At 33.4% G+C, this 15,335-nt stretch overlaps 3 protein-coding genes across 19 annotated transcripts in view; 2 read left to right on the forward strand and 1 right to left on the reverse strand.

Moving 5' to 3' along the window:
* Window positions 1-7,934, forward strand: part of LOC116847785 (PDZ and LIM domain protein 3) — a 36,439-nt gene extending 28,505 nt beyond the window's left edge. For 9 of the 16 annotated variants that reach the window (XM_032823149.1, XM_032823154.1, XM_032823144.1 and 6 more), the window contains 4 exons: window positions 1,582-1,670; window positions 4,262-4,400; window positions 5,183-5,215; window positions 7,523-7,934. In XM_032823149.1, the coding sequence (XP_032679040.1) occupies window positions 1,582-1,670; window positions 4,262-4,400; window positions 5,183-5,215; window positions 7,523-7,615 (354 nt within the window). In that variant the 3' untranslated portion in view covers window positions 7,616-7,934. Of the gene's footprint in view, window positions 1-1,581; window positions 1,671-2,535; window positions 3,407-4,261; window positions 4,401-5,182; window positions 5,216-7,123; window positions 7,204-7,522 lie in introns of those variants that run through there. The other 7 variants (XM_032823151.1, XM_032823152.1, XM_032823155.1 and 4 more) reach the window with 3 other exon arrangements.
* Window positions 7,935-8,483: 549 nt separating this feature from the next.
* LOC116847786 (dnaJ homolog subfamily C member 17) lies at window positions 8,484-11,453 on the forward strand. Its single transcript, XM_032823160.1, has 7 exons — window positions 8,484-8,962; window positions 9,058-9,186; window positions 9,313-9,480; window positions 9,577-9,792; window positions 9,944-10,024; window positions 10,108-10,305; window positions 11,260-11,453. The coding sequence occupies exons 1-7, from the start codon at window positions 8,894-8,896 to the stop codon at window positions 11,368-11,370; spliced, it is 972 nt and encodes a 323-aa protein (XP_032679051.1). The 5' UTR covers window positions 8,484-8,893; the 3' UTR covers window positions 11,371-11,453.
* LOC116847783 (D-aminoacyl-tRNA deacylase 1-like) overlaps window positions 11,379-15,335 on the reverse strand; it is a 4,811-nt gene continuing 854 nt past the window's right edge. The window contains exons 2-10 of one of the 2 annotated variants that reach the window (XM_032823140.1): window positions 14,353-14,470; window positions 14,120-14,220; window positions 13,829-13,993; window positions 13,589-13,734; window positions 13,233-13,467; window positions 12,837-13,149; window positions 12,444-12,754; window positions 11,843-12,306; window positions 11,379-11,635 (exon numbers count right to left, since the gene is read on the reverse strand). In XM_032823140.1, coding sequence (XP_032679031.1) covers window positions 11,470-11,635; window positions 11,843-12,306; window positions 12,444-12,754; window positions 12,837-13,149; window positions 13,233-13,467; window positions 13,589-13,734; window positions 13,829-13,993; window positions 14,120-14,220; window positions 14,353-14,410 — 1,959 coding nt within the window. In that variant the 5' untranslated portion in view covers window positions 14,411-14,470 and the 3' untranslated portion in view covers window positions 11,379-11,469. Of the gene's footprint in view, window positions 11,636-11,842; window positions 12,307-12,443; window positions 12,755-12,836; window positions 13,150-13,232; window positions 13,468-13,588; window positions 13,735-13,828; window positions 13,994-14,119; window positions 14,221-14,352; window positions 14,471-14,711; window positions 14,903-14,999; window positions 15,236-15,335 lie in introns of those variants that run through there. The other variant, XM_032823141.1, reaches the window with a different exon arrangement.

Here is a 15,335-nt window from a genome sequence, read left to right on the forward strand (position 1 = left end):
TTCACAAGTCGCTTCCGCTTCGAGAAACGACGCTTACGCTTTGGTACGACCGTGACGCATCTCGCGAGAGTCTCGAGTTTTGCGGAAACTTCCCTTCGTTTCTCTCTTTTTCACGAAATTCCCGTCGCTATCGCGATTTTTACTCGCAGTGTGACCAATTGATACTAATAGCAATACTTGCAGGATGAGACAATACAGGATGTCCTGGACTCGTCTGTTTAACTCGATAATCCGAAGTAATACCCGATGCATCGATATTGCATCGCGGACTGGATGAAGCTTGCGCCAATTCCTATTTACAATTAAATTACTGAAGTAACTCGCGATGTATCAAGTTATCTTGGTAATTCCCTTATTTTACGTAACACTTATACGGAGTATACTGGCATGACTTGAATCACCGCGGATCACCGCGTGAATGTGTAATTCAAAGTTTGAGAAAGTTTGGCTGACCGAATCGTCGGTGACGTTCACGTTGTGGCTATTATCTTGTGACAACGATGTTTTTCAGGATAAACACGAATCTCATCTTGTCCGCGTTCATACCGCGTACTTTCGACGTAAGAGAAAAAGAGAGAGAGAGAGAGAGAGAGAGAGAGAGAGAGAGAACGAGAGAGAGATAGAGACTTGGCATTAGCCGAATGTTTGTCGCGCGTTCAATGCCAACACGCTAGAGTTATGTTTACTTTTTACAGCGCTATATTACCATAACGTAATAGCGCAGTGGCAAATAACATGATTTGATGATATATTGCAATAATACGCAACGATTTCAGTGGACACCTATATTGTTAATACGTTATTAATTTTCCGTTACTCGTACTGTACGAAAGTCCCAAGATATTCACGTGCTGCTGCACCCCGCTTAAAAAGTCTAATAAGGATTAATAGAAATATAAACACAAGTTACATTGAAATACTGTATAACTTTATCACCTCTATCACAAATTTCAATTTTTTATATTTTGGCTCATGTAATGAAGTTATCAGTTTCTGTCATAAAACTTTGAATGATTAAATATTTTTCTAGATACATATATTTTTCTGTGTAACTTCATCATTTTTTACCAAAAACACAACTCAGTTACATCAATGTTTCTTGCACTGAGAGAAAGAATAAGAAATATTTACTCGATGGATACTAATGATATACTTTTATTTAAATCCTTTTGTTTAAATAGAATAAACAATTGCTTTCATGAAAAGCAATAGTTTCAGGAAAAAATGTATCTTCTCACTTAGAAAAATTATTGCCTTAATGTAAGAATATGTATATATTAATGCAAAATGTAAAAAATGTTATTAGTCGAATAAATATTTTTTATTTTTCAAATATTTTCTTTCCTAATGTATGTAATTCTATCAAATCTTTTAAGCAGGGTACCCAACGGTATTTTTGCAGTTTCAATCGCATCGTCAAAATAAATGTCGAAATAATAAGGAATTGTAATGAACCTTACTTATGTTTTTACGTGAGAAATATTAGTCGTCTGATTCTCACGTGAATATTTTCTCGGGCTTTGGGCGGTATAATCGCGCGAATAGTGAGCCTGATAACGTGAACGAAATTTCACTTTCCAGGTTGTTCACAAGCAATTCAACTCGCCGATCGGACTCTATTCGGAGCAGAATATCGCGGACACCATCAAATGCCAAGCGTCCGCTGTACCGTAAGTAGTTGATCGTTAACTCACTCGACGACTGTTCACTAAGTTCATTTAACTAGTTTTTAACCATCAAGATAAATGCATAGTCATATTTAACGAATCGCTAATACGCCGTGCAGCTTGCAGTAGTCACAGAGGACAGTACAATTAATGAAAATTGGCTTGATCGCTGAATGCCGCTTACGCTGTCACGGATCGCTGTCACATAAAAAGTTGCTCATGCAAACAAACACAGACACACACAAACCGATTTTTCACGTCGACAGGCATCACTTCACGAAATTGATACATATCCTCGTAAAAAAAAAGAAATAGATGAACAGAATCGATGTGATTTCATTTCTGGATTCTTTATTGAATTTCTCATATTGGTAACCGATTTAGAAATTTCCAAATGGAAAGTAATTAGTTTAGAAATTCTCAAATTTTTAACTCATTACCGAGATAAATTTCCATTAATTTCTCTGAATTCGCTTATTTTTTCATAAGCGTATCCTGGAATCAAGCGTACGACCTACGAAACGTTAATGGCCTTAAGATACAATTTCCTGAGATTTTAGAGAGTTGCATGAAATTTTTCATCGGATTAGAAATCCACAGAAGAAACGCGCACGGAGAAAGGAAAAGAAAATTATTTCTTTCGGCAGACGACATATCCACGAGGGCTGATTCAAGAAAATTTATTTATTGATTGGCGAACTTACTGTGCTCAAGGATGCGCGACCGCCAAGCTTCGATCGTTAAAGGAAGGAACATCGGTACTCGGTCCTTCTATGTCTTTCTTTTTTCTCTTTTTTTGTCCTATGCGGCTCTCGGATCCTTCTGATTGATTGATTGATACTTACGTAGCGGTTTGTTTGTTTTCCAGCATTTTCATAGACTTTTCCTTCCTGAAACAGAAACAGGAAATACAGGAGCAAGCGAGAATGTTGAAGGAGCAGGCCAAGGCCGCCTCCTCGAAGAACGTGTGGCCGCAATTCAATAAGTCAAATTAAAATTTGTCGAGACGTTCGAGACGTTTTCCGATGCTTCTAGCACGTCGGATCTACGGCGGCAGAGTTTTCACGTGGATCATTGGGCACGTTCCTTTGTTGCCAAAGTATACAGCAAATTACACACTTACTCAAAGCATCGATGCATTTTGGAAAATTTAAAGAGATTTACTTTAGGATCCAATGTGTAGGAATTAGATAATTAAATGATTAATATGGTAAACAATCGTGATGAAAAGAAATTAGATATACTGTAAAAATATTTTAGGTATTTGTTAAAAAAATATATAACTCGGTACCAATATACAAGTTCACATTACAGTGTCGCAATTAAATCAATTGTTCACATATATTATTGCCAAATATTAGTGCAAAACAAATTTTTTTGGAGATAATCGAAACTTCAGTGTTATGTGAAATTTCAATGTTATATGAAATTTCAGAATTATGTGGAATGTTAATTCATATGAATATTTTGATTAATTGTCGAGATACAAGATAGGATGAACGTGACCAATGAGTTCCGAACGAATATATAATTATTATTTCGAATTAATTCGCCGTTCATATTGTATAGTAAAAGTCGTAGGGTTGCGATGCATTGCAAAAATTACATAGTTGTTTCGCGAGACACGATCAAAGCCGCGCAAAAAGCTTTCTTCTTAGCGATAGCAGTACGTTCTTGCATGCGCGATAGAATAGTGAATAATCAATAATCAATGCTCAATAATAATTGAGAACACATGAGATTATCTACTAACTTCGATATTTCCTTAACGAGTGTTCGTATGCTTGCATCGTAGATACCGTGCAATATAAATATAAATAATTCGGGACGATTTTTGAAAATTACGTCTTTGAAAGTTGCTTCTCTTTTTCATTTATTTAAAGTAAACTATTAATCGTGCTTGTTACTTATTGGTGACGAAATAATAAATTAAGAGTCTTAACTATATAAATGGATAAAACAGTTTCTTTTTATATCAATGAGTTATTCTCCAGTGGATTTCATTTTAATTTAAAATTTAAAATGTTCTTTAATTTGAAAATTTTGTTATTATATAAAGAACCATCATCAAATCAAACGTATAATAAATTTCGATCATACCGCAAGCATATATCAAAAATTGTTAGTAGTATTTAAAGATACTGAAATAAAATTGTGTGACAAATTTAACTTCTTGAAACCGAAAAATTGTATAGAGCTTGTACATACAAATGTTTTATTAGATTTATATAATTTTTGCTGTTTTTTATAATTGCAAAAGTGGACAGAAATTTTTCGTATTCTCTTTCTCGAACATTTTTCTCGAGGACAAGGCGTAATTTTCGAAAGGTCCAACGCGTTCTTCTTAATCGGGCATGCACGCAGAATTTGCACGATGAGGAATGACCGCTCTCTCTCTCGATTAAACGGCTGGAGGACGCGTCTGAAAGTCGCTCTCGAACAGACGAAAGCAAGTAGTAAAGATCAAATTGGCAACAATCGTAACCCCGGCCGCTGCTAACCGAGCCAGATAGAAAAAAAATAGTCGCACAGGAAGAGAAAAGTACGAAAGCAATTAAAAGTCGTCCCTGTGTCCACACATGCGATACGTGCAGCCTGAAGAAGCCGATCAAGTACGATCCGAGCAAGAGCGAGGCATACAAGGCCCTGCAGGAGGAGGCGCTCGGGGACTATGTGCAGGAAGTCAGGCAACCGGTTCGTACCGGCGTCTTTTCGCCGCAGAAGACCAACAAGGTGTGTACCCACATGGATAGAATTTTTCCGAAGCTGAATTTTTTCTCTTGATCGAAATTTTATTTTGTATCCTTACATACAGAAAAATACGCATTGCATTCGACTTGTTTTAAGTATTTCATATTCAGATAAACAGAGATGCTGAACACAGCATGCAAACATTTAACGTAAACTTTGTGATGCTATCGTAACAACACAACGCGTTTAAAATATGTTCGTTTTAAGAGAGAGAAACAACTCATCTATCATTCATAATCTTTATCATATTTATATTTGTTTTTCAGTGCATCCGGATGTATTGCGTTTTCTTTTCGGTAAAATAAGCAACAATTTTCCCTTAGGAAAAATTACTTTAAATTAACTTAAAGTTGCTTAAAGTTAATTAAGAGATAAGATGTTAAGAGATCAGATGACTTCTTTTACATACTTACGATTATTAAGCATATACAATATATCGAAATATGAGTACATAATAATGAGTATTTTTCTTAATTTATGATGAGTATATCTTAAGATTATTATAAAGAAAATATCCTCTGTAGTTTTAACTATTATTTAAAAGAAGAACTATTATTTAAACTAGAAGAAACTTTTAAAGAAGAACTATTATTTAAAAGAAGAAAAGCGTAAATATTTAACAATTTTGAATATATGTGTAATCGCTTTTCTTTGCAGTGGAATGATATCTTTCTACGTGTAAATTACTTCCCTCACATGGTATTAAATATATGAACTTCTTAAAGTATTACAACCTAATATCATAATATTTTTTTGGTTTACAGATATACCAGGTTCCACCGAAAAGTCCTGCATACGTAAGCAGCCGCTTTTTCTTTTCGGATTTGTGATTAATTTAAGTAACAATTTAAGGGCACACGTTACAAACCATTTTTGGCAGGCTTCGAGAATATGCATTTTCGAAACGTATCTCTCACTCGCATGTCGTCGCATGGATCTTAGGAAGAAGTTTTCGCGACAACGCAGCTGCATATTACTTTCAAAGCTGAACTTAAAATCTCTCGCATCTTGCGCGAATTTTTCGATCATATCATTTATCTCACAAGATCTCGCAGAACTCATACGAACTAAAGTGTATCGACTTTATTTAAAGGATTCTCGTTCCGATCGGGGAAAAAGAATGATTATACAGGGTGTTCCACAACTGGTAGAACACCTGTTAGGGTTAGGTAAGGGGTGCAATTTGGAACTGAAAGTTTCTCTTCCATTTTTGGATTCAACAATTAGTTAACGAGATATTAATTAAATCTGCTAATCCCTTAGCGTCCTGAGTGAGCGCTCAGGAACGTAGGACGCCGTGGGCTCCTCAAGGGCCCTGCTTGTCCGTTTTTCTTCCCTTTTTGTACACACATACTAAAATCATTTACGATACTCAACCATCGACATATAGAAAACATTCAAGTCACCCACGCATTCAAAACATATCACACATGCCTTCCTCCTCCGGCACATAAAGTGCAATCACTCCCATTCGTACTAAAAAGATTCAAATCCATGCACTCATAACCGCACACAAAAACGTCCATACACATCACCCCTACACATTGAACTTGGCACCCTCCTAGCTCCGGTCAGGCACCCATCCACACACCCACTCACTCACTCATGCATATTTATTCCTCTGTGATACAAAAAAGGGGAGAAAAACGGACAAGCAGAGCCCTTGAGGAATCCACAGCGCTCTACGGCTCTGAACGCTCACACGGGGCGCTAAGGGATTGGCAGACTTAATTAATTAATATCTCGTTAACTAATTGTCGGATCCAAAAATAGAAGAGGAACTTTCAGTTCCAAATTTCACCCCCTACCTACACTTAACGGATGTTCTACCAGTTGTGGGACACCCTGTATATACTTATATAAGATATACATGCGAATCTTGTTCATATATGGTTACATATGCAATTATGTATGGAAAGAAATGGTATTAAATAAAAAAGGGAAGAAATATTTCGATATTAACGTTCGATAAAACATCGACATCACATGCTGCCAGAAGTATAAGGAATTATTTAATTACTGTATTTGTATAACAGTATTTCTTCTCGTCGTGGAATTATAGAATTACAAAATATGGCTGTATATGAACAAAATTCACATGCGATTTTTTTTTCCTGGGGATATAATCTTAATCGTTCCTTCTTCTCACTTCTATTGTTATCTTATTATTTTTTATATTATTTATATTTTCTTGTGCAAAAGATTTATTAACTACTAGCCGGCCTGATGCGTTCTATAACGTTATCGTTTCCAAACACACGAGCTGGACGATGAAACAGCACCGAATTATATAAGCGACTTGGCACGAGGTGCTACTTCTGCACTTCTTTCTTTTTCGTCTACCGAAGTAGCTTGCCAAATCATCTCCCAGTAATAATCGACTGCTGCATTTCGCCGTCGAGAGATCGTTTATAAACTCGATACACTTACTTTTCCGATATACTTACGATAAAATTTCAATTAATACTCAAACACGCATACACATTTAGAATCTCTCTTGTCATATTCATTATTTTATATTATGTATTATACTTGTATATTTACTTTGTATAATATACTTGTATATTATATTATATACTTGTATATTTAGTGTGTTATATCGCAAAAATAACTTTAATGATTATGATGATGGGATGGTCATTTAATCGTCGCGGTCAAGAAAAAAAAACGGGAGTGATTTAATTCTCGGCCTTTGTTTCGTTAAGGGTGGATTTTATAGACGTCCCTTCCCCCTCCCTTTCGTTAAGGACCACATCAACGACTATTAAAAATTTCGCAGGAACTTGTACGTGCGTCTTCTCTTTCCAATAAGAAATTTTGCATAAGTGCTCGTATGCGTCCGCTTCCGCATAGCGAAAATATAATTCGTAGAGCAGATGCCAGATTGTTGCACGCTATACTACTCAAGCGGCCTGTTCTTTTTTCATGTAACGCGCGTTGAGAGTTGCTACGAGAACGATTGTGCATGTCGCCTCTCCCGAGACAAAAGAAAAGACACGAAACAAACCGCCTTTTCTGTGCACAAATTAAGATGTGGTTCATTTATGGTTTACCTTTGCAATTCTGCGCAGACGTGGAACGGCTGTGTGTGATTCGATTTTCAGATGAACGTGCTCGAAGACGACGGCGAGAAGATTCACCAGAGCAGCAGCTTCAAGAGGATCATGTACAGTGTGCTGGGGCAGACCGATTATTGAAGCGAACTGATGCTATAAATATACTATTTGTCTATGTTAAATAAATCTACATATATTTTATTTATTGTACGACGCAATAAACGAGAATCGCATAGAACGAATGTCGAGTGTGTCGAGGCAAAGATGTCTTTTGACGAAATCTGGCCTAGCGATTGTAGTGATTCTGCGTTTTAGAAGAGTGCTTTTATTGTCAAAACGACTCAGCATGTTAACTGACCACGCAAACTGACGATCCTCGACATTCATTGCTTACCCGATGAAAACACGCCGTGTATCTTTTAAGCATAGTATTAATATTAATACATATTAAGTACAATTACCAGAGCTTTTTCTTCCTTCTTCTCTAAAATTTAACCGTTTTCTCAAAAGCTTAGAAGTCTTCTATTGTTTTAATAGTGGGTTTAAATTGTTCATTTACTTTTCAAAATCACATGAAACTTTTTGCAGAACTTATCGCTGTTAGTACAATGTTAAATTTTTCGTCTGTATACTTTTTTAGAGACCCCTAAAACGTTTTTTATTCAATAAAATATTACTCAAGTAACTTCGTTTTTAACCCCGATTGTAGTTCCAAAAAGATTTGCGATTCTCATGAAACGTGATGAAAATGTAATGAATGTTTTTAAACGAATATTTTCATCAAACTTTATGGAGAATGAAGGATAAATCTTTTCGGAATAATCTTCAACAATAAATATCTTTAATTTGAAACTTACGTGTACTTACAAATTCATTGTTATCCAAATAACATATTTCTTTAGGATCCACCGACAAAAAGGTCAACTATAATCTATAAGAAAGAAAGAGCAAAATTAATTAATACTAAACCACATATATATATATAAAAGAATTAGTAATTTGAATAATTTACTGTGTATTGCTTTTCTTTTTTGCTTCCGAAGCTTCTTTGCCAATTTAAGATAAAACTTTCGGAGTTGGAAGCTCAATGGTCCTTCTTTGTTAAATTCTTTCTTAAAATTTAAATTTACTTTATTTAAAGTATAAGCAATCATAGATGAATAACCGTCCCAAAAAAACTCTTTTGATATAGCCGCTTTCAAGCTTTCTCTTAATCCACACAGAGGGAACTCATGAATATAGTACAGAACAGAACCAAAATTGTAGAATTGTTACCCATTCAGCACTAAATAAACTTAGACTTTCCGCATTCCACTCTTTAGTTCATGACAATACATAGTGCGCAAAGAACACTTTTACAAATCATATCTAATTTATAAGTGGATTTATATTTTAATTGTTCAACATAATAATTCGGCAATGGACGCAATTATGCAAATGGATTTGTATAATCTAATTGGTACAGAGCCCACGGCCTCTGTGTCAGAGGTAAATATTTGTATTTATTTACAAAAATAATGTTTAAGTTTTCTAGCAAAGAGAAGAAAAGAGCAAAATTTACCCTCAATCTTTTGTAATTTTAGATCAAAAAAGCATATCGCAAAAAAGCTTTAACATGCCATCCTGATAAAAATCCTAATAATCCAAGAGCAGCAGAATTATTTCATGAATTATCAAAAGCATTGGAAATATTAACCGATGAAAAAGCCCGAGTAAGTACACAGTGATTTCTTTTTGAAGTCCATTAATATTATCATCATTGAATATATTTCCCCTTCTGTGACTTTCAGAAAAAGTCTTATAATTTAATTTATTAAAATGTATTGTCATATGATAAGACAGCTTACGACCAAGTTATCGCAGCTAGAAAGCAAGCAAAGGAACGTGTCAGAGAATTTGATGCTAAGAGAAGGAAATTTAAAGAAGACTTGGAAGCACGCGAGGAGGCTTATAAGAGAACATTAGATCCTACATATAATGCTAAGTCTGATGAGGAACGCTTAAAAGTATATAGTCAAATTGCTCAATTTTACTACAACTTTCTGTGATTCTCTCTCTCTCTCTCTTTGCATTTTTATTCCATAAAATATATAATTATTCAGGCTGAAATAGAAAGATTACAAAAGGAGGGATCAAGGCAAGTAGAAGAGGAAATAGCATTTATACAAAAGCAAATTTGGGAACAGCTTCATGGTACATCAAAAGATTCAGAATCTAATGTGGGAAACTTTAGAATCAAAATCAGATGGAAGGCACAAGAAGCAGATTCACTGAATGGTGGATACAACCATGATAATCTACATAGAATGTTCTCTAAAGTAAGATCATTAATTTTTGGAGTTATCTGTGTATTATGTGTGTTAATATTTTTATTGGAATGTCTATTTATTCGTCTATTTACTCGCACTTTGGAAATAAGAACGTGTGTCGAGTATCTTAATTTTGAATTCAAACTTTGGTCTTTTACAGTATGGAGATGTGACAGCTCTTGCCGTATCGTCTTCTAAGAAAGGGAGAGCCATGATTGAATTTGAAGATAAAAGTGCCGCGGTAAGCGCGCGAATCATTGTTCGAAATTGAATCATAAAACTTTATTTGTAAAATAAAATTTATTTTTTAAAATTTCCTTTCAGGATACTGCGCTCTTAGCAGAGGTTGGTTTAGCCGAGAACCCTCTAACACTTCGTGGCTTATGGGATATTCAGAAACGTGCAAAAGGTGTCACGAATGATATGAAACCTAATATCGGGAAAGTTATATTTCCCATCAGCAATCGTTTCAGCAGTAAACCGTCTGTATCTCTTAGTTGTTCTTCAGCACCTGATATTTTCGTATGTATATTTTACATTATTTGCATTTTTATTAGTAAGTTGTACTATAGATTTCATGAGTACATCTACATGGATTATTAATATATTATCTGTATGATTCATAGTCTTTTTCACATAGACAATGTAAACTATGTAGAATATTGTAAATTAAAATACAGAAAAGACTAATTTATGAGACAGTTGCAATATCTGTTTTGGATATTATAAATGTAATGATAAAAAAAGATAAAAGATTGAAATTTGTATTTTATTATGTCAGATTTAACTTTGAAAGTAAGAATGTCAACAGATAATTCTGTGAACTCTAATTTGTTTAGGAAACATCCATAAATTTACATCAGGATCCTGAAGGTTAAATAAAAACAAACTTTTTTTCTTAATTAATTTTTGAATAAAAGTCATACATTCTTTAAACAACATTCATAAATTACTCATTGTCTATATAGATAATATCTCATAAATAGTTTACATTTTGTCTACGTATATAGATGTAGAATATCATAATTGACGCGTAAATGTCCAATTCTGGTCAATTAGAATTTAATTAAGACTATATGATTGCGTTCAGCAAACATAATGGTTGAATAATTGACTCTTGAAAGATCGATATGATCAATATATATATATATAAAAGTATATACCAATAAATATATACATAAATTTCTAAAAATATACAACAGTTATAGATAACTTTTCTTCAATAGTTATACACAGTTGTGTTTTCTGAACGCGGCCATCAATACTAATGTTATAGTAGCTACAGTCAATAGAGAAAACTACTCTGTAACTGTAACAAAATTTGTTAATATGATTGGTGTATGCTATTAGATTTAGCCAAGATTAATAATAATATACAACAATCAGACTCACGAATTATACAACAGTTGCAAAGCAATTTTTGCTGAATGCAACCAATGATCTTGTGTAACATTTTTGCACTGTATAATTATGCAGCAAGGAAGGATGTCGGACACGGAGTTTGAGAGTTCAGTACTGGCTAATCTGAGGAGAGCAGAAGAACGTAAACGGCTCATAGAGGAATTAAAAGCACAAGAAGAAATCTAATCTCAGTATTATGTCGCGCCTGAATCCATCCATGTATTTATTTCTTTTACTTAAAAAGAAATATATTAACAGTAAAAATATAATTGTTGCACGTTACCCTTAATGTTTGACCTTACTTAACTCATCGGGAGTGAAACGCAATACCGTTGAGATGGCATTTAGCATGTGCCGTTTGCTGGACACATCGTTTGTTGTTAAATAATTTATAAATACATTCTTCAGATACTCCAAATTAGCACCCTCTCTCGATTTACACGCTTCCAGTCTGTAACAAATTTTTTTTAAACAAACTATATAGATTTTTATATTCTATAAAAATATTTTTATATTCTATAAATATATATAAATATTTTTATATTCTATTAATATATAGTAAGATATGCATTAAAGAATCATCTTTAACTCTTTAAGCCAGGAATAAATTTTTTTATAATCCAAAAGAACCCTTTAATGCATCTCATTATACGATTACCTAGTGATATGTGCTTTCAATGTTTTATTTTCTTCCTGTTGCTGTTCCTTCATATGAAGCATTTCTCTCTGCTGTTCTCTCAATGTCCCTTCCAATTCCAGGGTCTTTTTCCTCAATGATGATACTTGCACTTCTTTCCTGGCCAGTTCCTGGGTATAATGCAGTATCGGAGGGCTATCATTTGTTAGTAATCCTGTTACTAAGTCAGTAACTGGTTCGACAGTGCTTTCATATCTAATTAAAGACGCTTTATTTTCTGTCGCAGCAACAGCTTCTTTATTAGGTAATAACGTACGGAATGACGTTTTCAGTGTCAATATCTCCTTATCCTTTTCTTCCACGAGAGCCATGGATCTTTCTCTTTGCCGTAACAACTGTTGTTCCAGTAAAGATATCTTGTTGCGAAATTCATTGTCTTTTTGATGTAACGTATGCTCTAGCTTTGAGCGTTCTTCTTGAAATAACTAAAAATATAATATCATTCTGAAATTATTTCGATCGCAAGATTAAAAGCGTAAGAATCTTTATAGTCATAGATTTGCAAATTGTACTATTTTGATAGTTAAATTTGATAATTAACTAAAAAGATTTTATTAGTTACTTTTTGTTGATGATCTAGTTGCATTTGCCAGTCTCTCTCTTTATTCAATATTTCCTTACTAATCATACGTATCCTTTCCTCTAAATTGCTGTTATGGACTTTGAGGAGATGCAATTGAGTTTTATCGTGATCCTTATCATGCGTTAAAGATAATCCTTGATTTTGTTGTTGAATACCGCGAAGCGTATTAGACGATACGTTATATTTGTATATCGTTTGATGCTTGTAGTCCTCAAATTCTTGCAGAAGCACGTCGTATTTCTCTTTGTAATCGGAATGTTCATCTTGCAGATCCAAACTATTTAATAACGCTAAAAAATATAGAATTGTATAATGCGTTATTCAATCTCCCTTATTCACATTTTACATTTTATCACTGTTACATTAATTTACTTTTCACATAAGCTGAGTCTTTCTTTTTGTTGTCCAGATCCAATAGCTGAGTATATAGAGTCTTTATCTTGGAGATAATTTCGTCCGGTCGATTACTCGACACTATAGTTTCGCCATGTTCAGTGTTTTGTAAAGCGGCTAATCGGTCTTTCAATTTCTGAATAGCTAATTGGTCCTGTTGTCTCAGTCTATCGTAGCCCCCGACAATCTCAGACAGCTCAGCCAATCGAGCTTCTAAGCCGGCCACCCTCGCTTCGTGTATCATTGCTAGTCCTCTCGCTTCTTGTTCCGCAGAAGCGGCTCTCTTTTGCTCCTACGTTAAAAAATACAGCTTAACTTTGTTCTATCAATGGATAATAACACGTTAAATAATTTCTGACGTTATTGTTATTGTACTTCGCGAATCGCATTCAAGTGTTGCTTCTTCATCATGACCATTTCGGCCTGCAATGAAAGAAGAAGCGGCGGCGTTTCCTTCGCCGCTTCTTCGGCCTGCTTGAGCTTGGTTTTGGTGATCTCGAGTTCAGCCTCAAGAATTTTGCATTGCGTCTTATTTGCGAGATGCGTCTTCAGTTGCGCCTCCAACTGTTCCTTATTACGTCGCTCGTCGTATAGGAGCTTTTGTAGTTCTCTACAAAAATTTTACACATCCCGATATAATTCATATAACTTTATCGCGTGTAAAAATATTTAAAAACTTTTGTCAGTAGTATAAACACCATATAATCTCAATAATCAAGTCGTCAACGTACTTTATCATTTTAAGATTATCGGCTTGTTCTTTTTCTCTCTCATGTCGTTCCATGATCAATTTACACTTCACATGTTCAATATCAGAATGATTAACACCTTGGGCCTTTTTCAATCTTTCTTTTAGGTCTTTAATTACTTTTTCACACTGCAAACAATGTTGATAAAAAGATGCAAACAATACTGATAAAAATATTTGAACATTTCTGGTAACGTAACAGTGTTGAATCTTTTTATCTTACTTCATCCCGTTCATTTCTAAGTTGCTTCTTGTCGACTTGGAAATACGCTTCCATTTTCGATTTTTCCGCCGATAGAGTAGCTAATGAGTTCATCAATATACCCAGCTGATTCTTTAATTGCTCTACTGTTTCTGTGTCTACAGGATCCGTCTGGTTTTGGCGTGACTATACAATTATAAGGTTACAAAAAATAAAAATATTAGAAATGATTATGTTTACAATGGCAGTCTGAAATTGAGTAACAATTGTAGTCACTAAAAATTGTTAATTTTTCTTCTCATATTATTGTACCTGTTGTTGATTACTAAGTGAATCATCTTTACTAGATATTTCTGCTGATGGTTTATTTATTTTGCTTGTATTTTCTGTAGAAGAATCTGTAATTTTCTTATCTAAAATAAATTCTCTTATGAAGTAAAACTTATTTAATACTTTTTTATAATAAAACTCTATATGTATATATTAAATAAATTTATTTAATAAGTATATATTAAATAAATATATATATTAAATATCTTTCTGACCTTGTTCTTCTGATCTGTTATTCTGCTTTTGCACAACTTTCTCTTCTGTGGTAGCCATTGTTGAATATTAAATATAATTACACCAACAATAACTGTTACTTCAGTAATTCAGAATAACCTGTACAGAGATATAAACAATATGTTTAAATAAAATAATAATAATGTTTATAAGTATACGTTTATAGTGTTTACATGAAATTCTCTGATATTTTCAGCTGTTTTTATTATTTAATATCATTATTCAATTTTCAGCTGCCTTTATTACTAAGTATTTAAAAGGAATAATTTATAGATATGAGGAACTAAAGCAATGATTTTTTTTTAGTCAAACCAGGATAAATAAATATATATACATAATGTATTATATTTAGCATAAGTTTATTGAGTTAATGTAATTTGTCACAATACATAAATAAATGCTTTATTTAATCAGATACTTCTTTCTTCTCAATATCATTGTTAGAAATAGACTTTGTGGAAGATTCTATTTCCAATGTGACTGGCCCATTATTCTGTATACAGACTTCCATCATTGCACCAAATTTACCATCTATATAAATTTTTGAAAATATTAAATTATTTTATTGTTATATATTTCATGAAAAATATAAGGTGACTACATATATGTTAAATTGCAATTATTTTACCTTTTACTAATTCTGCATTATATTTTTTGCGAAGCTCAGCAAGAAAATTTATATAAAATAATTCTGATTCTTGTGTAGACATTGCTCTATGAAAATCTAATTTATTTCCCTTTAAAACATGATATAGTGTAAACTGACTAATGCACAATATTTCATATTTCTTGTCCATTACACTTGCACTCCACCTTTTACCCTTCTCATTATCAAAAATTTTGGTATTCAATATCTTTCTTACTCTGTGACATATAAATTAATATTCAAATGTCTATACTTATGTAAATATATTACTTATGTGTATATATATATATATATATATATATATATATATATATATAT

This window comes from Odontomachus brunneus, unplaced genomic scaffold (assembly GCF_010583005.1).
Source record: "Odontomachus brunneus isolate Ranch 3 - 2012 unplaced genomic scaffold, Obru_v1 Obru_scaffold_083, whole genome shotgun sequence".
Classification (NCBI taxonomy): Eukaryota; Metazoa; Arthropoda; class Insecta; order Hymenoptera; family Formicidae; genus Odontomachus; species Odontomachus brunneus.